Here is a 23,565-nt window from a genome sequence, read left to right as displayed (position 1 = left end):
ATATGTTCTTGTATATCTATCCTAACACAAGATCAGTTTCACACAATCCATCTAATTGTTGTGTACATCAAAATATCGTGAGACCGAATGACCAAAATATCATAAGACTACCAGGTCAGTTTCACACACGATCACTTTTTTTTTCCTTCTTCTCCTTCATCACATTTGCACCTTCTTGCTTCTTCCTCTTAGTGCCACTTGCACCAGCAACAGTAGTACTAGCCTGCTTTTCCTTCCCCCTCACCAAGTCCGTCTGGGCCCGGGTTAGCCAAACGGTTAATCTCGGTTTAGGTGGTTAATCGACTGGGGTTAATTAGTTCAGGGAGCGAAAATCCGGAATTAGGGGTTCAGGTTTGATTTTGACGAATCGTACGAGTCTATACCAATATATTAAATTGCAGTTGGTGGTGAGCACCGTGGGCGTTTGCCCGTACGTCCGCCCCTCGCAAATCTTGAACTCTTCGTCTCTTGGTCGCCCCCCTCTGCCTCCTCTTCACGGCCAAACACGAACTCAATTCCGATCTCTCCAATCTCCTCGTCATCCCCCAAAATCCGATCTCTCAATCCCGATCTATCCAATCTCCTCGTCGCCTCCCAAAATCGATCTCTCCAATCTCCTCGTCGCCCCCCTCTGCCTCCTCATCACAGTCCAACGCGAACTCGAGCAATGGCGATCGGGAAGAGATAAGAGCAGGGACAGACCGAGGGAGCACTTGGCCAGAAGAAAGAGGAAGGAAGGCCTCCTCCGTCGAGCTCCACCGCTGCCGGAGCTTGGTGAGGTGAGGTCCCTCGCCGGCGCTGCCGCATCCCCCGGTTCGTCCTTTACCTCTGCATTCCCAATTTCTCCTCTGATCTTCTCACTTGAGACCACCGTGCCACCGCCAGCTCCAGATCGATGGGGAGACGGGAGCCCTTTCTTCTTCGATATGGATCGGGACTCGGGAACTGGATCGATCAGGACGAGAGAAGAGCAAGGGATGGACCGAGGGAGCACTGAGCCAGAAGAAAGAGCAAGGAAAGATGGGCCAAAAAGAGGAAGGAGAGACAGGATGGGCCAGAAGAATACGAGATGGGCTGCTGCTGAGTGGGCTCAAGGTCAAAGGCCCAAGCACGACCCGAGGCTGGTTGTGGGACGGCACGGCCCGTTTATTATCCTACCGGGCTGAGCCCGCAACGGGTCAGGCACGCTGGGCTCACAGGGTTCTTGAGAGAGCCCGCCCCGATGCACTCGCACGACCCGATGCGTCCTGCACTCGCAACGCCTCCTTCCCTGATCCGTCTCCTCCCACACGGCCCGTCCTGCTCGCACACCTCCTCCCCCGATCTCGCACACGGGATGCGTCCTCGCAGCACCTCAAATATACTAACTTACTTTTCATATGGGCTAAAATTTATGAAATTTGAAATGATATCGGAAATAGCGTTTTCGGTAGACTGAATTAACGTTTTTTCGATTAGAAAGTTCGGTAACTGCTATAGTTGCTCTCAATCCGTAGCAACTTACATGCAAAAGACACCACTTTTGAAAAATTAAGCTATCATGTTTTTTATTTATTTTTCTTCCTTAGCAACTCACGAGGCTTGTTGCTAATTTATGGTGCACGCAGGAAAGACTAGGGGGTGGGAACGAGTTGACAGCTGTGTGTTTTGTTCTCGCATAGAAACAATCGATCATCTGTTATTTTCCTGCTCTCTGCCCAGTACATCTGGAGGATTGTACATGTTAGTTTTTGTGTCTTCTCTTTGCCTACTAATATGGAAGATGCTTTGACTAGCTGGGTCTTTCAGTTTAGTAAGCGGGAGCGAGGTGTGGTGCTTGTCGGATTCGCTGCCATCATTTGGGTGCTTTGGAAAACTAGAAACAGGGCCTGTTTTCGTAATGAGTTCCCACATGATCCATCAGCTGTAATGTTTGCCATTTGTTCCTTGCTTGACCGTTGGGCTGGTCTCCATAAGTCTGAGGCCTGGGAGGTGCTTCTGCGATGCTCGCGGCGGCTGTGGCGAGTCACTGCTGAGATCTTTCGCCGCTCGAGAGGATGGGTGCCAATCACAATGCGGCTAAGGGCTGAAGTTTCAGATGACAAATGAAGCTGGTGCTGGTTCTTCAGGAAGTTGTTATGAAAAGCTACAGGACCTTGTCCGTCGTTTTCTTCTGTAGCCCAGTGCAGTGGACAGTCGGTTTTGGGCGTTGGGTGCTGTTCACTTGATAGGGTGACGGGACGCTGCGTGTTTTCTTCTTGTGTTATCCAATTATGTAAGACACTATGATTTCCTTTAATGAAACAGGGAGGCCACCCCTTTGATAATTTTTTTCCCAATTCCTTGCTCCAATACCAACATCCAAACGGTGTGTAAGACTACTAGATAGCCTTCGGGGAGGGAAGCAGAGCATCCCCTCAGCCAAAATCTTGAAGATCAGAAGATTTATATTCAACGCAACACCTCCATTGCCATTGTAATTTGACAAAGGGGAATCACTGCTCGTCGTTTTCTCCCCACAACATGAGACGTTATTGTTGAGAATAATTATTTATGATCAATTAAATTAATTATTAATTAGTTGATGATTAATTAGGCAGTTAGTTATGTAACTGTTCGTGTTTCAAATTTTGGAAAATTTAGGACGCGAAGGCAAAAGTTTGAGACACCAATGCATGTATTGGTGCCTCTTCACCTGTATAAATATCACCATCAATGAAATATGAAATAAAACACAGATTTTATTCTAACACGTTATCAACCACGTTTGCTCTACAATAAAAAAGATAGAATCATTTCAATCAACCATCTTCCTCTGGTCTTTCTTTCCTTCTAGAGTTCTTGGGCCATCATGGTGCACGCAGGAAAGACTAGTCCCAAATTATATGGGTTAGGGGCAGGTTGGGGATTTCGAAGTCCTAGGGCTGGAGCCGCGTCCACGCCTCTTTATAAAGCTACTAGTACTCCGTTTCTCCAGAGTTTTCTCCGTCATACCCGGCGGCGCGTTGTCCCCTCCACTTTTCCTGTCCTCGATCTGCTCGTCTCTGTGTCTCTCTCCTGCGTTGCGTGTACTTGCGTAAGTAAGAGAGGAACCCATCTCTCTCCTGTTCCGGTCTCTCTCTCCTGCGTTGCTTGCGTTAGGTAAGAAAGGAATCTCATGGAGTGGTAAGACTGCATCTCTCTCTCTCTGTTGGGAAAACAGAGAGTACGGAGGGCGCCGGTGAAGGTTACCTCAGGACAGCCCAGTCCTACCAGTCTGCGGTGTTGTGGTATGTTTTTGTACTGATTCTTGGCTCTCCTTTTGCCTATTGGTATTTGGTATTTGATTTTTCCTTCATCCTGCAGGGTGCGATGCATCCCAACCAATACGAGGGCACTGGATCTGTACTCATGCGCTACGCCCTCTTAGCGTGTCAACGAACGGTGGTAGGATAGATTAGATGTGTCAGATGTCTGTTAAATTGTGAGATGCTACCGATTTGTTTTTTTTGGTAAAGAAACATCAATTATTGTAGGATAGAAAAAGAAAGGATAAGTCGTTCATGATTTTTGGATGCTCCTGGCCTGTCAAGGAACGGCTGTAGGATAAATTATATGTCTGTCAAATTGTCAGATGCTACCGATTTGTCTTTTTGGGCCAATATAAAACATCAATTGTTTTTTTGAACCTTTTGGACACAAATAGAAAGGATAAGTCGTTCTTGATTTTTTTGGACGTGGAGACGATTTGGGCTTTATATTTGTATCTTTCTTTTACTCCGGGAAATTATATTGAAGCACAGATCTGGTTGAAGATTACGAAGCGCTTTGAATTTGAATAAGACCACGTTCCTTTTTCATAAAATGGGTGGTTTGGTTGTTGATCCATTAATCAAATAAATTAGGTCGTAAGATTGAATCAAGAATTTCATTATGCGATCTAATAGGTCATGGTATCGAGTGGTTGGATCATAGTCTCTTACCATAAAAATTGCTGCATGTGCAGCAGCACCGACTATCAGAAATCCGCCAATCCACATGTGGTGCGTGAACAAAGGAAAGTTGTGTACCATAGTCAGTAGCTAGGTATGGATAGGGGGGGCAAGTGATTTTGAAAGGTGGGATTTGCAGAAGCTTAACTCTAAATTGGTACCATTGTCAGTAGCTAGGTATGGATAGGGGGGCAAGTGATTTTGAAAGGTGGGATTTGCCCAAGCTTAACTCTAAATTGTAAGTTCTTTCTTTCAACTGATTTTGAAGGGTGGGATTTGCCAAAGCTAAACTCTAAATTGCATTAGTGCCTTGCTACTCTAATGTCATGAATTTCTGGACGATTGGGATTAGTACTCGGCTTGTTTTTCTTAACTTTGACTGTCAATAGTTTTACAGAACAAGATTGTATTACCATCAGATTCATCATGAAAAGCAGTTTCATAATATATATTTTGTCTACTTCATATTGTATATGTCATAAAAGGTCGGTAGTGAATGGTGGTTACGATGTTGTTTAACCAGTAACTTTGTTATGACTCTTTGATCAATAGTATTTTATTTGGATGTACATGACATTCAAGGTGCGACAAGTGAAATCTGGTGAACATTCATGTGATACTTGCAAAGCTTCAATTGGACGATTTTCCGTTACAACCAGATGAGTATACAACTTTTACATGTTTTTTATTTAAAGTCGTTTATTCCATCCTTCTTGTGGAATTTTAATCTAGAAGTTACACTCATGTGTCAGCTCTTAATTCGTCAATGGGTCATTAATAATAAGCTTTACTTCATGTCAACTTTGGTGGTGTTATCTATATTTTGGACTTAGATTCTTTGTCGTAGAACATCGATAAAGAACAAAAAAAATCTGACTATTGGATTTGAACGATGAATCTCGCGTTACAAATTCGATTCTCTAATCTCTAAGCTAAGTGGGCTTACATAGCAGAAATAGCGTAACAAATAGAAATAGGTAATAGTATAGAAATCCGTAAATTTTGAGATCTTAGTTATTAACCTTGCTAGTAACTACTCCCTCCGTCCCATATTAAGTGACGAAATATTACATGTATCTAGACGCGTTTTGGGTATAGATGCATCCATATTTGGACAAATTTGAGTCACTTAATATGGGACGGATGGAGTAATTCTCAATTTGAAGTTCTAATTAAAATAAATACTAGGAGACTCTTTGATTCAAAGTACCAGGGGCCTCTTGATTCACGGGATTTAAAAAATATAGGAATTGGAGAAACGTAGGACTATTTGGAGCAACGTAGGATTTGAATGTCAGGGCATGTTTAATCCTATAGAAATTCAAAATATTGGAATGTATATTAAAAGTTGTTTGATTGCACCACGAGAAAAATGCAGAATTTACTTAAAAAAATTATGTGCTACTCATAGTTGTCATAGAGACACATTTTCCATTAGGTTGGACCTCATGGAAATTTTCCTTTGGAATAGCATGCAAACTAGTCCATAGAAAATATTCCTATGGTTCCAAATCATGCAAATCAAACGAGCTATAATTTTTTTTCCTTAAAATAGAATTAACTAAATTATCTATAAAATTGTTTGAATCAAAGAGGCCCAACTGCGTGATTGGGACGTATTCGCGTGTCTCAATCGGGGTTTTATTCCCTTAGTTGCTTCGGCTTCTCTCACGCCTATTCTTTAGTGGTAGTGCAACGTGCCCGTTGCCAACAGAGTCTGTGTTAGCTCTGGGAATCTAGTGTGCGCGTAATGTATGGTTTGTAGTTCTAACTTGCGTATCGGTATCCACCACAACTATCCGTATTTGTTTTCACATTTGATGGACATCCGGAATTTTTTTCGGCCACAATTATCCGTTTGTTAGTGCGTGAGTTCAAATATACACTTATACTGTAAATCTGTAATCGAGAGCCTTCAAACAAATAAAAATAAAAATAAAAATCGAAGAGGCCCTAGGCCATTTTTTTCCCCTAAAATCAAATGAATTTGCATACCAGCAAACACGTAACTGTACCTGCCTCTAAGAAGTACACGGCGCCCCTCTCTCCCTAGTCCCAACCCTACTAGTCCTGCCTAAGTACCCGGCGGCGTCCCTCTCGGCCTCTCCCTATTCCCCACCCTACTAGCCCGCGGAGAGTGGTGAGCCCCTAACCTATGGCGCCGGCGCGAGGTTTCATGAGAGGCTTCGGGAGGAGGAAGATAGCTTGGGCATGGCTATCCAGTCAACAAAGGCGTCTGGACGGGGAGCAGACGGCCGGTTCCAACGCCCCTACCCAGTGTGAGCTTTCTTCCTACTTCGTTCTGGTTCTGGTTCGATAAGGGCTTGAGTCTTACTCTGGCTTTGAGGCAAACTCATCCGCATATTACTTGCTGCACAGCAGTTTCTTCCTCTGGAGTGCTTCAAGCACCTTTTGGTACATTGGCAAGGCTGAAATCAAGGATTGGGGTGCAAAATATATCAATTGCAGGTAAGGCGTCAACTTTATTGCTGCTCCGGCCTGATGCCTATCCACTGACCCTTTTGAATGCCTAATTTGTTTCAGGTGCTCCTTCACAGGTCCAGCAGATGAAAGAAAAAATTTACACCATGGCCACGAATGCTGGTAAATTGCCATCCTTCTTGCTTAATAGACCTCAGTTGTAGAAATTCTGCTCGATATTTCTGATGGGCTAGACTAGACATGAGTCATCGTGTTTGCGGCGGACTATTTCACTCTCTGAATAGTGTCCAATTGGAGCTACCAAACTACAGACCTAGCCTTGTGATCTAGTAATGCTTTCCTCATGTTGTCCACTAGAGAAATGGTTAGGATCGATGGGCCTTATTGTTTGTAAGTGAATTGTTTGTGTGCTGAAATAGACCAAGTTTATTTTGAGAAAACATTCTAAGAATTGTGTTGTTGTCTCTGTTTATTTGTTTGATTTCTACACTTGTTACACGCATTGCAATTAGTTAAGCTTGTGTTTTCTTATGCAATGCTAAATTGCCATCCTTTTTGCTTAATAGACCTCCCAGTTGTAGAAATTCTGCTAGAGGTTTCTGTTGGGCTGGACTAGCCATGAGTCATCGTGTTTGCGGCGGACTATTTCACTCTCTGAATAGTGTCCAATTGCAGCTACCGAACTATAGAGCTAGTCTTGTGATCTAATAATGCTTTCCTCATGTTGTCCACAGAAATGGAAAGGATCGATCGGCCTTATTGTTTGTAAGTGAATTGTTTGTGTGCTGAAATAGACCCAAGTTTATTTTGAGAAAACATTCTAAGAATTGTGTTGTTGTCTCTGTTTATTTGTTTGATTTCTACACTTGTTGCACGCATTGCAATTAGTTAAGCTTGTGTTTTCTTGTGCAATGCTAAATTGCCATCCTTTTTGCTTAATAGGCCTCCCAGTTGTAGAAATTCTGCTAGATGTTTCTGTTGGGCTGGACTAGCCATGAGTCATCGTGTTTGCGGCGGACTATTTCACTCTCTGAATAGTGTCCAATTGCAGCTACCGAACTATAGAGCTAGTCTTGTGATCTAGTAATGCTTTCCTCATGTTGTCCACAGAAATGGAAAGGATCGATCGGCCTTATTGTTTGTGAGTGAATTGTTTGTGTGCTGTAATAGACCAAGTTTATTTTGAGAAAACATTCTAAGAATTGTGTTGTTGTCTCTGTTTATTTGTTTGATTTCTACACTTGTTACACGCATTGCAATTAGTTAAGCTTGTGTTTTCTTGTGCAATGCTAAATTTGGCTTGCGCAATGTGTTGCAGGCGATGAGAGTGAGCTGAACTTTGCTCATCCTGACATGAAGCTTAACCTTGGTGATTCCAAGGGCTTGCTTCAGAGAATAGCAGCTGAAATCAATGATCTGAAGAAAGAGTTGCACGAATTTGAGGCCAGATACAATAAGCATGTCAGACCATTGCTTGTTTCGGCATGTTTGACTGCCCCATGTGGGATTAATGACCCATGGATGGTGTTCTTACATCGCCAAACATTTGAAATAGCTAACCAGAATCCAAGCTATTTGAGCAGCTTTGATATTATGCAATATGAGTATGTTTGCAAAGATAGTGAGTGGGAGAGGTTCGTTAAGCATTTGATTGACAGGAGGGTTTATCCCATAGATGATATGGGAGCAACCTTTTCCACCATCGAGACACTCATGTACGATCATGGGTTGAAACAACCTGATGATGGGACAGACGATACATTCTTTAAAGGTGAATGCGACGCGTCGTATGATCCCAAAACCCACATAGCAAACCTATCTTATATAATATGGAAGGACAACATGATATTCGCTGCAGGAGTTTATCCAGATATCAAATGCTCTTCTCCTACTGAAGCGGAGATATATGCAGCACTAGCTCTTTTGTATCAGGCAGAAAAACTCCAATGCCGTAAATTGCTAGTTTGTTCAGATTCTCGAACTGTGACTGGAATCCTCACTGGGGAGAGACCCATTGACATGAAGCATGAGCACTGTCATTTGTATCTTAAATTGAGACTTATGAGGAGGCGATTCGACCGCTTGGTTGTCTCGTGGAAGGCAAGGGAGCTGATGGTTTTTGCTGATCAGCTAGCAAAGGAAGAAAAGTCAGTGAAGTTACCACACAGGGATTCCTCTAATGCCATGAAATTAGCTTGGTCAAAATGGGGTGGCCACTTGAAAGGTCTTCCTATCTACAGAATTGAACGCTCGAGCAGTACAACAAAGGCTATAAAGAAATTTGGTATGCCCCTGTTTCTCTCATTTGTACTTTGAACCTTGTCAGATTTGCATCATTAGTGTTCTGAATCTATATTGGAGTGCTCTAATCCTATCATCTTATAGGAGCTTGCTAGGTCTATATAGTAGGTTTAAAACTGGAATTTGAAGTTATGTTTCTTAGGTTTTCAACTTGTTTTAACTTATAAGTAACCTCCTTTTGATATAAATTTGTATGTGACAAATTGTTTTTTCCTCGAACTAAGGCTATTTATGCTATAGGTAAAGTGGTGCTCAATGATGCGTTTGGTGTGGATGGAAAATCTATTCACTGTGTTCATGTTGAGGAGGATTGTAAGCTTCAATGTTTCTGGACTCTTATTCATTCCCTGAAGCCTTCTGAAGTGAAGGTGATATTGAAGAATACCGGTGATAAGTTTGTCTCACTGAAAACTCAATTGTCAGCTGTTATTGGCGAAGATGATGAAGAGGAGTTTGCACGTATAACTAGCACATCAGATGTTGTTTTGAGTATTCCGACTCACAAGCTTTTCAACAGCTCTGTCCAGTCAAAGCTTTTGGTTGTTGTTTTGGATCATGCAGTGCCGAAACATGTGTATTACCAGAAGGGTGCCTTTCATGTGGTCTTCATCTCTTCTACCGATCAAAACCCTGAGGATATACCAGAACTTAATGCGCTCGGATTCGTCTATTTTCATGGAGGTGTGTTTTGCAATTTGTGTTATTTGTTATATGGTGCTTTCTCGTTGATTCTGAACTACTTGTAATGATGTGTTATTCTACTGTGCAGTCAGGTTCCCACTGAACCGTGATGAGGAAGAAGGAAAGAAGCAGGGATAAAATATAAACTGATGATCTGGAAGAAAAGGATTCAGACCTTCAGACATTTACACCTTCTGTTTTCCCTTGCAATCTCTATCTTTCTTCTTTCTTGTGCAATCTCTTAGCACGGTCTTTCTACGTGTACAGTAGTACTAATCTGGGACAAGATGTTCCGAAACCTGAATGATCTGTTGCATCTGAAAGTTAAAGTTATTTGGTGCCTGTGAGAAAGGTTTTGATAGAAGATGCTGTAATATAATCGTCTATGCCATGCATTGTGCTGATTCAACAGCTTTTTATGTTGCTTAAGCATGCTACTTCTGCTGCAAGATCATTCATATATAAAGAAACACCAATGTTGTGTATTTGATCAACATAGTACATCTCAAGCGAGAGGTGCTGGCTGGAAGTATGATGTTTCTGTTTGTTTTATGCTGTACCTCTATTGAAATATGTGCCAGGCTGTGAGAAAGATAATTGGCGGAGGATGGGATCCCACATATAACAGTGAGAAGTTTTTTCCCATATTGGAGATCAGCATTACAAGCCCGGTTCCCTGTGAAGATCTATCCAGCCTATACAAGCAAAGATCCCAAGTCTGCTTAAATCTGGACAACTCTCTGTTTCTCTGCGAAAAAAGCCAACGGCCAATGGATCCACTCCAATTCCGAATCATACGCTTGGTTCAGCGCAAAGAATCTCGCCACCTAGAAGCAATAATCAACCCAGAAGGTGCGTTATCACTGCTGCTGCTGGTGCATTCAGGATCTTGAAGGTGCTAAAATAGAGTAGAAAGGTATGCCAGGAGTTTCGTCTCCATGTCGCCGCTGGTACTCGACCATCAGAAAACATTTGAAGCAACAGTGTATCGTCACTCCAGCCAGAACCATCAGGAACGTTTTTTTTGTTTTTTGCTCTCTGTTTCCCTCTTGTCTTTGCTTAATTGACGAGACAGGACTTGTAGATGACGACCAGTGCAGTAGCTTAATTTGAGTTGATTTGTGGGGTTTGACCCGTGGATGTAATTAATGTTGGAAAATTAAGCAATTTCGAGAACAACAAATTAATGATTAATTTCATAATATAGATCATGACGACAGTAGCAACTAACAGATGCATATCAAAAATACTAGAAGTATTAAACGGTTGTGTTGCGTACCGATCGGAGGGACGGGGCGGCTGTATATATAGTCACGCAGGTATAGGTCGGTTTGGTTTAGGAAACCTGAACCGACTCCACAAAATCTGCACGCGTTTGTAACAGATTCCAAAAATGCCTCGCGCGCGTGACAAAAAGATAAGAAGCCCGGCCCCGCACTGACCTGACCCAGCACGATTTGAACTCGATCCACGAAACATGGCGCGCGCGCGTCGTGACAAGGCGAGGCGAGCGGAGGAGCGCGCGTGGGGATTTCACTTGCTCACTTGCTCAATAGGTGAGAAGCAACATCCCTTATATGTTGATCTCACTCACTCTAAACTAGCAAAGTGGGACTATTCCCATTCCCACTCCCCTCATCACACTTCATGAATGGGCTTTTGAAATTTTCGGAATTTATTAAAACTTGGGCTTAGGCTGATCAGGCCCACCAAATTTTAACAATCCTCCACCAGATCTCAAATAGCATTTAGAGATGGAAAACTATCCAGTGAAAACCTCCGTCCGATGAAAACCTGAAAACTATCGTCCTGAGCCGTTGGATCGAGAATGGGCGGCTCAGATCGAAGGTGGGATTGGAACCAACCACTTAAACGCATTTTTATACAAAACCCCCTGCCTTTTTGTAGAAGCTTGGTAACAAACTAACAAATGTGATCAACTGGAAATCGATTAGTCTTCTGATCGATCGTGAGATCGGATCGCCATGGAACCTCAACCTCCAGTCGACGATGCTGGACCTCCGCCGCACGTCTTCCCTACCTCATAGACGCCCCCCATGATGTTGCGACCTCTTCTTCGCCCTCCATCAGTCCCGTCTAGGAGCGCGCATCCTTCGTCCGTGTTTCCAAACCCTCCTCCGGGTGCTCTGGGCCTTCGCCGGACACCGACGGAGTCACGGAGCGCTCGCCAAACTCTGTCCGCGATCCCTGCCCTACGCCGTTCCTGATTGGGAGCATTGGACCGATCATGTCTGTTAGGTTTCCTAGATTACACTAGGAGTAGATCTAGACGGGATAGGGATAGCTCTACCGTGAATGTTCTTGGTTCGGGATTGAGAGACGGAGATGGGTACCTTCCCCTTGGCTGCTCGAAGATGCCGACGTAGACGACATGACGGAGAGGGAGAGTGACGGCGGCAGGGGTGACGGCGTGGACGGAGCTTCCCATCGCTCTCTGCGCAACCCTAGATCGGTAGGGGTATTTCGGTGGAGTGGTGGCAACGCGACCAACCTCGTAGTGCATGCCCCGGCCCCCCATCTCTTTATAAAGCGCAGCGCGACAGGGGCCCACCAACCATATTGGGTTGGACGCCCCCGATCAGGGCGCGTCAGATCTAGGCCCGATGGGCCGTTGGGCCCACTCGGATTGGAGATCACTCTAACATTCTCCCCCTTGATCTCAACTTTCTTTTAACTATATACCTTTTGCTTTACTCGTTTCACCATCGATTAGTACGTAGAGCATGTTTCATCCTCTCAGCTCAATTGCCGATAGAATCAGACAGCTACAACATACCTTTCAACATACCTGCCAACTAACAAATTCTGTTCTTTTCGGGCCATTCTTTATCAAGGAATCATAGGCTTTCCCTTAAACCCAAGCCGGCTAAGTGTTCCTTGAACACACTGGGTGGTAGGCCTTTCGTAAGCGGATCCGCAAGCATATCCTTTGTCTTTATATGCTCGAGACTTATAGTGTGATTCTGGATTTTATCTTTCACAACATAATACTTTATCTCTATTGGTTCGGTAGCATTACTCTACTTGTTGTTGTGAGTATAAAACACTGCGGGCTGATTGTCGCGGTACATCTTTAGTGGTTTGTCGATACAATCCACTACTTTCAAGTCGGGTATAAATTTCTTTAACCATATCGCCTGCCCCGTGGCCTCATAACATGCTATAAATTCTGCATACATCGTGGATGATGCAACTATTGACTGTTTGGAGCTTCTCCACGAAATAGCACCGCCTGCGAGAGTGAATACATATCCAGACGTGGATTTTCTATCATCTTTATCTCCTGCAAAATCTGCATCTGAATACCCTTTTATCTCTAGGGAATCAGATCTTCTATATGTTAGCATGAGGCCTTTTGTGCCTTGCGCATAACACAATGCTTTCTTTACCATTTTCCAGTGCTCTATGCCTGGATTTTCTTGATATCTGCCGAGTACCCCGGTGATAAAAGCTAAGTCAGGGCGAGTGCACACTTGTGCATACTGTAGGCTTCCAATTGCCGAAGCATATGGAACCGCTTTCATTTGATTGATCTCATATTGACTTTTGGGATATTGAAATTTCCCGAAGCTCTCGCCCTTGACTATAGGAGCAGGTGTGGCATTGCTCGCATGCATATTGTATTTCTTTAGAATCTTTTCTAAATATGCCTTTTGCGATAGTCCTAGCACCCCATTTTTCCTATCTCGGTAAATTTCTATGCCCAAGACATATGACGCTTCACCAAGATCTTTCATATCAAAATTTGAGGACAAAAATTTCTTTGTTTCTAGTAGTAGACTGACATCGCTGCTAGCAAGCAGGATATCATCCACATACAGAATTAGGAAAATGTATTTCCCACTTTTAAACTTTGCATAAACGCAGTTGTCCTCAACATTTTTTTTAAACCCAAATTTCTTAATGGTCTCATTAAACTTTAGATACCACTGTCTTGAGGCTTGCTTTAATCCATAAATGGATTTCTTTAGGCGGCATCCCATGTTTTTCTTACCTTCCATGATAAAACCCTTGGGTTGTTTCATGTAGACCTTTTCTTCTAAATCCCCGTTTAAAAATGCCGTCTTTACATCCATCTGATGTAGCTCTAAGTCAAAATGCGCCACTAGTGCCATTATTATTCTGAAAGGAATCTTTGCATGAGACTGGTGAAAATGTCTTATTGTAATCTATTCCTTCTTTTTGTGTAAATCCTTTTGCCATGAGTCGTGCTTTGTATTTTTATATATTCCCTCTAGAGTCATATTTGATTTTGTAGACCCATTTACAGCCTACCGTTTTGGCTCCTTTAGGAATTTCCTCTAAGTCCCAAACTTTGTTGGAACTCATCGATCTCATCTCATCTTCCATGGCCTCCAGCCACCTCGATGAGTGAGAACTACTCATGACTTCTTCATATGAAGTGGGATCATTCTCCATATGAACTTTTTCTGTATTATAAACTTTATAATATTTTGGAATGGCTTGACTTTTTAACTCTTTGAGACCTTCTAGGGGCCTCATTTTCTGGCACATTCTGTGTCTCTACATGTGGCGCATGTTCGGGCTGCTGCAGCTTCCTTTCATGTGCAACAATGGGTTGAGTCGGCTCCTGAAGGACAGGTTCCGGACCTTCACTCATTGTTGCCATGTGTGGAGTCGCAACAGGTGTCGGCACCACAATCTCAGGGATTGTCGGTGCGGCAACAACAGGTAGTGAAAAGAATGGCTCCTGAGTCATCGGATTAGGTGCATGCACTCTCTTCTCCTCAAGATCAACTTTCCGAGCTACCGTGCTCCCCCTCATCATTTCGTCCTCTAAGAAGACGGCGTGTCTCGTTTCCACAAACTTTGTGTATCTGTCTGAACAGTAGAAACGAAAACCTTTTGATCTTTCAGGGTAGCTAATGAAATGGCAACTTACTGTCTTGGTATCCAAATTTGCAATATTTGGGTTAAACATTTTGGCCTCAGCCGGGCTCCCCCACACCCACAGGTGTTGTAGAGAGGGCACTCTTCTTGTCCACAGCTCGTACGATGTTTTGGGCACCGACTTACTTGGCACTCTATTGAGAATGTGAATGGCGGTTTTTAATGCCTCCATCCACAATCCCAGTGGTAATGTGGAATGACTCATCATACTGCGCACCATATCCATAAGGGTACGGTTACGCCTTTCAGCTACTCCATTTTGCCGAGGCTCGCCCGGCATTGAATACTGGGCAACTATTCCAGTCTCCTGTAGAATCCTTACAAAAGGTCCAGGGACTTGGCTGTATGGGGTGTGCCGACCGTAGTACTCCCCCCCACGGTCGGATCTTACTATCTTTATCTTTTTATCATGCTGATTTTCAACTTCAGCCTTGAATATTTTAAATTTATCGAATGCTTCTGACCTTTCTTTTATTGGATAAATATAACCATAACGGGAGTAGTCGTCTGTGAATGTTATGAACGAATCATAACCATCCACACTTTTCATAGGAAATGGTCCACAAATGTCAGTGTGAATAATTTCGAGTGTGCTAGTGCTACGTATTGCACCCTTTTTAATTTGTTTTACATACTTTCCTTTGATGCAATCTACGCATTGCTCTATTTCTGAGAACTCTAATGGAGGAAGAATTTCTGTTTTAACAAGTCTTTCTATTCTCCCCCTCGAAATATGGCCTAAACGACAGTGCCATAGTTTCGATGATTCATTAGTCCTCTTTCTTTTCTTTTGTACTTTCTCCGGCGCGGCAACATGTTCATTCACTTTACACACAGAATGTACCTTTTCACGTATGGATAACAAATAAAGTTCATTATGAAGGAAGGCAACACCCACACAATCATTGTTAAACCATATGGCACACTTGCCATGTCCAAAATGACATTCATAATCAACTTTGGCCAAACGTGATACACTAATCAAGTTTCTGTGTAATGAAGGAACATAAAACACATCTCTAAGCTGGATCGTAAATCCATCGGGAAGCTCCAAGGAGATGTCACCGACAGCCTCTACGTCCGCTTGGACTCCATTCGCAACTTCAATGCGTCTTTCGTTTCTTTGTGTAGTCCGCGTCGAACGGAATCCCTATAAAGAATTTGCAACATGAACAGTTGCACCAGACTCAATCCACCAAGATTTCGAAAATTGTGTGTACAAGGATTCATTTACAAAGGAAATGGAGTTTATACCATTCTTTGCCATGATTGACTTTAGCCATTCCGAGCAATTTTTCTTGTAATGCCCGGTCTTCTTGCAGTGGAGGCATGTGTCTTTGTCCACTGGAAGAATCCTTTGCTGTTGCTGATGTTGCATGGGAGCTTTACCATGTGGCTTTGAAGGAGAACTTTGATTGCCTTGAGCTAAGTTCTTTTTCTTACTATCCCTCACATAGTTCAGGGAACCACCATATGAGGATTTAATTCCATCCTCCTCTTGCACACACATGGCTATAGTATTTTCAATATCCCACTTCTCTGGTTGGATATTGTAGTTGACAACAAAAGTGTCAAACTCTTTTGGCAATTAGGCCATAACGAGATGAACAATCATTGCTGGCTTAATCTCTAGATCAGCATCCATGGGCTTCAACTTAGAAGCCATGTTGCCCATCCTAAGAATATGCTCTCCTATGCCATGTCCCCCTCCTGTGTACTTTTTTGTCATCAGCTGCTTCAGCAGCTGGGTAGCATATGTCTTTGAAGAACCAGTAAACTGGCTCTTTATCTTTTCAAGATACTCTCCTACGGAAGCACACTCTGCAATTGAGCCCACAACAGTGTGCTCAATTGTGTTCTTTATGAAAGCCATGCACTTTTTATTGGTGGTGAGCCACTTTTTGTTCTCTGAGGGTGTATGACATCTCTAATAGAGCACATACTCTCTCTTCTTTTTCTCCCAAGCATCATCATCATTTTTTGCATCCCTGACTGGCTCTGTAGGCTTTGGTGGCTGTGGAGTGTCAACCACCCAGTCCACCTCGGCAGAAACAAAGGCCAGGTCCACTTTTTTTCTCCACTCAATGTAGTTGTCACCTCCTGAGGGTTGGTACGTCCTTGAGGCATCCCATCAAGTAGTACCCTCCTGAAACCACAATGACGTGAGAAGATAACAACAATTGCATGCATTAATCCAACATTGGTCAAAATTAACTCATACAACTGTTTGTGCAATTTAATCTATATCACCGTTGGGCAGAACATAGAATTAAATGCACACTCTAACCATTAATCATGATCATGCTATTAATGACGTTGGTCAAGAAAAAACTAACAGGATCACAATTAACATAAAACACTTTTAATCATGTTCTTTGCATATTTAAACAACACTTTTAAACTATTTCTAGCGGAAACTATGAACAACAATTATAACTTTATACTTTTCAGAAGCATCATTTTGCACTTTACTATTTCCTAAAACAAACATCTGGTTGGTTCAGTTTGAATAGGACAAAAATTAGACCAAAATTGTGCAAAATCTGAACTAATACTGTTAAATAGATGCTTCTGTAATTTTTTTTAAAACTTTCGGCCCACAGCCATCTTTCGCGTGCCCGCAGCCTGCCAGGCCCGCGCAGCCCACGGCCCGCAGCCTTCTTTCACGCAATCATGCGTCCGCAGCCTGCCAGGCCTACGCAGCCCACGGCCCACGGCCTCTTTTGCTCACGCGGCCCACAGCTCACGCCAGCTTATGCCATGGTCAATCTGGACCGTTGATTTGCATCGGACGGCCACGCGTAACTTTCGGTTCAGTTAAAAGAACTCCGACCGAAACCCTAACCAAGAAAACCCTAAATTTTTCCTCCTTTGTCCGTCTCTTCTCTGGCAGCGGCGGCGCTCGAGCATGGCGACCGCCCGCCCAGCGACGGCGAGGCTGAGCCCCATCCTGCCGCCCTCTCTTTTATCTTCATATTTTCTTTTCCACTCCCCCGGCGTGAGATACCAGGAGGGTGGCAACGGCAGCGAATGGAGGGCTGCGACCGGCGAGTGGCCGACGAGCCGCGGCCCCGTCGGTGACAACGGGCCCGGTCCCTCCTCTCCCCCATGCCTCTTTCTTTGACCTTGACGGCGGCACCGCCCTGGCTTCCACGACGGCCTCACTGGCCTCTTGCCGGCGTGCGCGTGCACCCGAGGGTGCGCGCGTCGCCGTCAAGGGATCAGTGGCGGCCGCCCTTTCCCGGCGACCCATGGAGGTGACCGGCGGCCATCCTCGGGTAAGTCTCCGGCAGCTAGGGTTTCTTTTCTTTTTCTTTTTGCTTTTTCTTTCTTCTTTCCTTTTTTTTTCTATCCCGATCTACAACTCTTAACAAGCTCTGATACCATTGTTAGGTTTCCTAGATTACACTAGGAGTAGATCTAGACGGGATAGGGATAGCTCTACTGTGAATGTTCTTGGTTCGGGATTGAGAGAGAGAGAGACGGAGATGGGTACCTTCCCCTTGGCTGCTCGAAGATGCCGGCGTAGACGACATGACGGAGAGGGAGCGGCGGCGGGGGCGACGGCGTGGACGGAGCTTCCCGTTGCTCTCTACGCAACCCTAGATCGGTAGGGGTATTTTGGTGGAGTGGTGGCAACGCGGTCAACCTCGTAGTGCGTGCCCCGGCCACCCACCTCTTTATATAGCGCAGCGCGACAGGGGCCTGCCAACCATATTTGTCGCACCAGTGGCAACCGGGGTACCACCGTTGCACGACGCGTGGGCCTCGTCATCCCGGGCGGCAACTACAAGCAGCCCGGCAAGCTACCAGCCTTGAAGGGCTAGCGGGGCTTCGGGGAATATTCCTGCCTCGACGCCTCCTGGGAAGTCACTTGCCGGGAGGAGGGGTTCCCGGGCGCAGGCTCCCACCACGAGGGTGGGGCCGAGTGGGTAGAGCAGCGACGCAACGTGGACCCGCGCTGGGCGCACAGTGTGCAGTCTCACCAGGGCGAGGAGTGAGCCGCACGGCGCATTAAATGAGCCGACAGGAGGGGAGTTACCCGTCTAGTCAGGTAAACAGTGGCTGTCCAATACTACTTGTAGGGCTCTAGACCCCTAGCAGCGGAGTTGGCGTTCATGCACGCCCACCAGCACACCGAGGGGGAGTTGCCCTATCTCCTTGCTCGCCACTTGTAAACCATGCACCGTGGCACCTGTGGTATCCCCTTGGCTATAAAGGAGGACCCCCGTCAGCGGTCAAAGGGTTCGATCAACTCACAGTTAGCCTCTAGCATTAGCAGAGAATAGTAAGGAACACTTAGCCAAAGGGAGAGAGTACCCGGGAACTCACCCGGCAACCTGTAAACCTCCTGGGGGTCTTCTACTAGAACCCAGCACCAGTCACCCCGTCACTCCTTCTCGATCTTCTTCCCCGACCGAACGATGAACTCGGACTTCATCTGGTCGCGGGCGCGGAACAGCACCCCCGACGACATCGCTTTCGCGTTGTCAGTCCGGGGGTAGAAGTAATGGCGGAAGAGCGCCACCGATGGCATCACCCCTACGAATGCTTCGCAGAGGAATTGGAAGGTGGCGAGGAGGAAGAGCGATGTGGGGTGAAGCTGTGCCACCCGCAGCTGGTACGACTCCATCAACGCGTGGAGGATTAGCGAGAACGACGGCACCAGCCCGGTGAGGAGGAAGCGCCCGAACACCCGGAAGTCGTTTTCATGGTAGTCGGCGCCCGCGGGGAAGATCAGGGTCTCCCCGTGTTCATTGAACCTGGAGGCGACGGCGTGCCGGATCTTGTCGAGCGCCTCGCCGTTGTAGCCGGGCCGGTAGAAGGCGAGCGTGGCTCTCATGGCCCGCTTCTTCTGATCCTTGGCGGCCGCCTCGCTTTTGCTAGCCGCCGCTTTCTTCGGGACCTACACCTCTTTTCCCTTCCTGGTGGTGGGGGGCGCCATGGGGGGCGGGGGCGGGAGCTAGCAAAAACACTTGGGCGCAGGATGCGAAGGAGGTTGAAGACGAAGGCTGTGGGGAGCAAAGTGTTTTCCCTTGCAGCAGCAGTAAAAACTTTATAGCGCCCGGCCGTTTGGTAACGGCCGGTTCCGCACCGTACGGGTGCGCGGGGATAACTCCTAATCAAAAGGAGTAATGCGGAGAGTGGCCTTAATTTCCTTGTTTAAGGGGGAGGTTATGGCGGAAATCACGCGCCCACTACCCCGTCTATAACGGCGTGGTATTTGGGGCGGCGAAGGGACGCGGGCCCGAGGCGGATCGGGGCCCACGCGTCGGTTGGGGCGTAGCCCGGCAACTGGCCTAGGGAAAACTCGTCCGGGAACAGGTGTTGCCGGCCCACGCCCGGGGTCTACTGTCGCACCAGTGGCACCCGGGGTACCACCGTTGCACGACGCGTGGGCCTCGTCGCCGAGTTCCTGGGAGGATCTCATCCCGGGCGGCAACTACAAGCAGCCCGGCAAGCTACCAGCCTTGAAGGGCTAGGGGGGCTTCGGGGAATATTCCCGCCTGGACGCCTCCCGGGAAGTCATTTGCCGGGAGGAGGGATTCCTGGGCGCAGTCCCACCTGGGCGCCTCCCGGGAAGTCACTTCTCGGGAGGAGGGGTTCCCAGGCGCAGGCTCCAACCACGAGGGTGGGGCCGAGCGGGCAGAGCAGCGACGCCATGTGGACGCGCGCTGGGCGCACAGTGTGCAGTCTCACCAGGGCGAGGAGTGAGCCGCACGGCGCATTAAATGAGCCGACAGGAGGGGAGTTACCCGTCTAGTCAGGTAAACAATGGCTGTCCAATCCTACTTGTAGGTCTCTAGACCCCTAACAGCGGAGTTGGCGTTCATGCACGCCCACCAGCACTCCGAGGGGGAGTTGCCCTATCTCCCTGCTCACCACTTGTAAACCATGCACCGTGGCACCTGTGGTATCCCCTTGGCTATAAAAGGAGGACCCCCGTCAGCGGTCAAAGGGTTCGATCAACTCACAGTTAGCCTCTAGCATTAGCAGAGAATAGTAAAAAACACTTAGCCAAAGGGAGAGAGTACCCGGGAACTCACCCGGCAACCTGTAAACACTTGGTTTTGTGATAATACGAGTTCAGACAAGCAGGACGTAGGGTTTTACACCTCCAGGTGGCTCGAACCTGAGTAAAACGTGCGTGCATATGTTCCTAGCTTGCATGCATTCTGAGTAAAAGCTAGGGGGGTTTGTATAAAAGTGTGTTTTAAGTTGTTTGTTCCAATCCCACCTCCGATCTAACCGCCCATTCTCAATCCAACGGCTCAGGACCATAGTTTTCAGGTTTTCATCGGATGGAGGTTTTCACTAGATATTTTATCTTTAGAGATTTATCTGTTCTCGCTACTTGCTTATATACTAGTGTTTCAACAGAGACTGTTAAGTTGAACTTCTGCCTAGAACTTTAAGTTACATCCATCCGCACTCACAATGGACTAAGCTTTGAATTGCAAGCTGACGTGAAATAGATTTCACTCAAAGTCAACCATTACAGAGCTATCAGTAGTCTACCCCGTGGGTGAGCATATGCGTCGTACTCCATGGTCTCTTCATGAGTTACTAAATATCACCCAAATCTCATAGACTGCGACGTTAGACAGTCCGACTCATGTAGATGTGTTCTTTCAAGAATACTCTGTAGGACAGCATCTTTCGCTACTCATAGCCGCAATGAACACATTAGGGCATGTCGCCAACTTCGCGTACAGCAATTTGAGAGTTGCACATCTTCACATAGAGAGGGTTATAACATATTCTCCTCTATTATACCGATAGTTTCGTTCTTCACAGATCCTACTTCACGGGATCTCCGATCACATAGCTAGGTTGGGTTACCACTACGGCACAACATTCATGGGTCTCAACCCCATCTCTCTCGATGCACTCTCTATCACATTACGTGATAGTCCCTTGGTAAAGGGATCTGCCAGTTATCACTCCAGAGTTTTTCAATTTCCTGACATACTGCACACGTCTCCTTACGTGTTTTGAACTGTTCACTTTTGTAATAACCGTTTGATTATCACAGTTCATCAGAATAGCCGCCACTGGTTTTTCAACCACCGGCAAATCCATCAAAAGATCTCTCAGTCACTCTGCCTCAAAGGTGGATGTATCTAAAGCAGCAAGCTCTGCTTCCATAGTTGACCTCGTCAATATGATTTGTTTGCAAGATCTCCATGATACTACACCACCACCAAGTATGAAGGCATACCCGGTTGTGGCGTAGAGGTCATCTGCTTCAGAGATCCAGTTCGAATCACAATATCCCTCAAGCACAGCTGGATGCCTGAATAATGTATTCCATAACTCATCTTACATTTTAGATAGCGCAATATCCTTTCCAGTGCACGCCAATGATCTATACCCAGGTTTGACGTGAACATACTCTATTTGCTCACAGCAAAAGAGATATCAGGCCTCGTAGCGCTAGCTAAGTATATAAGGGATCTTTCCCTTCTCCATTGTTCTTTCTGAGTATCACGCTGGGGTCATACGGTGTTGGTGAAGGTTTGCTGTCAGTAAAACCGAAGCGACTCAAGCCTTCTCAACATAATCGGATTGCAACAAAATAATTCCACTCTCATCCTTAGCCAGCTTAATGTTAAGAATAACATCAGCCTCTTCCAGATCTTTCATATCAAAGCAATTTGACAGAAACGACTTGACCTTATTTATCACCTTTACGTTTGTACGAAAAGTCAGAATATCATCCACGTACAAACACAAAATAACACCTTCGCCCCCACCATGGCGATAGTACACACATCCATCAACCTCATTAATGACAAAGCCTGCAGAAGTTAAAGTTCTGTCAAACTTCTCGTGCCATTGCTTAGGTGCTTGTTTTACTCCATACAAAGATTTTAGTAACTTGCACACCTTTCTCTCTTCACCCTTTACCACAAATCCATCTGGTTGTTCCATGTATATTTCCTCTTCCAACTATCCGTTAAGAAAAGCTGTCTTTACGTCCAGTTCATGAACGACAAGACCATAGGAGGCAGCCAGGGATAGTAGTACTCGAATGGTAGTAAGTCTAGCAACGGGTGAATAGGTGTCGAAGTAATCTTCGCCTTCTTTCTTGTTGGGGAACACGGTAGGCTACGCGAGCACAAAATAAAATTTTCTACCAATTCCGCCCAGATCAATGCTGTAGATAATGGATCACGAGATTACCACTAGACGCGCAGACCCATAGCGGAAGTAGAGTCGGTGATGCGTGTCGATGCCGAGTAGTCGATCGGCCTATTCCTCCTCGCCGATCCCACGAACAGTTCGTCCAAGCACCGCAAGTGCAGCACCTCCGAGGTATCCACACGTACGGAGTAGCGTTTGGTAATCCCTAAGTAAGCCGATTCACAACCCAAGCTCATGCGATGACCTCAGGTCTAGGACTGGCATAAACATCGTACTTGAGACTAACAAATGACAATCATCTCGTTGGTCTCAGTGCGGGTCTGTCCGACTCGGCAATCTCATTGTCGAGTCCAATGCTATCAGTTGGCAACACCTTGCCCTATGACTTGTCAAGCATAGTCACCATACTGAGTCACATTGCTAGTCTAAGTTGTGTGTCCGCATAACCTCAATGACTAGGGACCATTAGAACAACATCATAAAATATATAGTCTCACAAACAAATCACATATTTATTGATACATATCAGTGATGATGTTCAAGGACAATAACATTAACTCATGAATACATAGGAAATAACATCATCACATGATTGCCTCTAGGGCATATCTCCAACAGTCTCCCACTTGCACTAGAGTCAATCATGCAGGTATCGCATACCCATGGCTCGTACATGCGCTTCATGCTTTGGCTGCGGGAGAGGTTTTGTCAACGGATCAGCAACATTGAGATCCGTGTGTACCTTGCATATCTTAACGTCACCTCTCTCCACGAATTCCCGTATGAGATGATCACGCCTGAGTATGTGTTTGGATTTTTGGTGATGTCGTGGTTCTTTGGCTTGTGCGATAGCACCACTGTTGTCACAGTAGAGGTCCATGGGATTGGATGCGCCCTGAACCACTCCAAGCTCAGAAACAAACTTTCTGATCCAAACGCCTTCTTTCGCAGCTCCCGAGGCCGCGATATACTCAGCTTCTGTTGTACAGTCAGCCACCATTTCTTGCTTAGAGCTCTTCCAGCTCACTACACCTCCGTTCAAGATGAACACGTATCCAGATTGAGACCGATAATTGTCTTTGTCGGTTTGGAAACTAGCATCGGTGTAACC

The 23,565-nt window shown here is 45.7% G+C and overlaps 1 protein-coding gene across 5 annotated transcripts; it reads left to right on the top strand.

The window, feature by feature from the left end:
• Positions 1-2,946: 2,946 nt before the first annotated feature.
• On the top strand, positions 2,947-9,868 carry LOC100827929. 5 transcript variants are annotated; one of them, XM_024454745.1, is made up of 7 exons: positions 2,947-3,248; positions 3,325-6,229; positions 6,330-6,419; positions 6,495-6,554; positions 7,711-8,676; positions 8,934-9,374; positions 9,467-9,868. In XM_024454745.1, the coding sequence occupies exons 2-7, from the start codon at positions 6,106-6,108 to the stop codon at positions 9,475-9,477; spliced, it is 1,692 nt and encodes a 563-aa protein (XP_024310513.1). In that variant the 5' UTR covers positions 2,947-3,248; positions 3,325-6,105; the 3' UTR covers positions 9,478-9,868. The 5 variants fall into 5 exon arrangements, with proteins under 5 accessions (XP_024310513.1, XP_024310511.1, XP_024310512.1 ...); XM_024454743.1 differs by having other exon boundaries at positions 2,948-3,248; positions 9,463-9,868; XM_024454744.1 differs by having other exon boundaries at positions 2,949-3,248; positions 6,333-6,419; positions 9,463-9,868.
• Positions 9,869-23,565: the final 13,697 nt, after the last annotated feature.

Source organism: Brachypodium distachyon, chromosome 4 (genome assembly GCF_000005505.3).
Source record: "Brachypodium distachyon strain Bd21 chromosome 4, Brachypodium_distachyon_v3.0, whole genome shotgun sequence".
Taxonomy (NCBI): domain Eukaryota; kingdom Viridiplantae; phylum Streptophyta; class Magnoliopsida; order Poales; family Poaceae; genus Brachypodium; species Brachypodium distachyon.
This window is presented reverse-complemented; position numbering and strand designations above follow the sequence as displayed.

Coding starts and splice junctions, on each gene's coding strand:
- LOC100827929 (XM_024454743.1), top strand. CDS start 6,106: ATGGCGCCGGCGCGAGGTTTCATGAGAGGCTTCGGGAGGAGGAAGATA. Junction 6,420..6,494: donor GCAAAATATATCAATTGCAG/GTAAGGCGTCAA, acceptor AATTTGTTTCAG/GTGCTCCTTCACAGGTCCAG. Junction 8,677..8,933: donor AAAGGCTATAAAGAAATTTG/GTATGCCCCTGT, acceptor TTTATGCTATAG/GTAAAGTGGTGCTCAATGAT.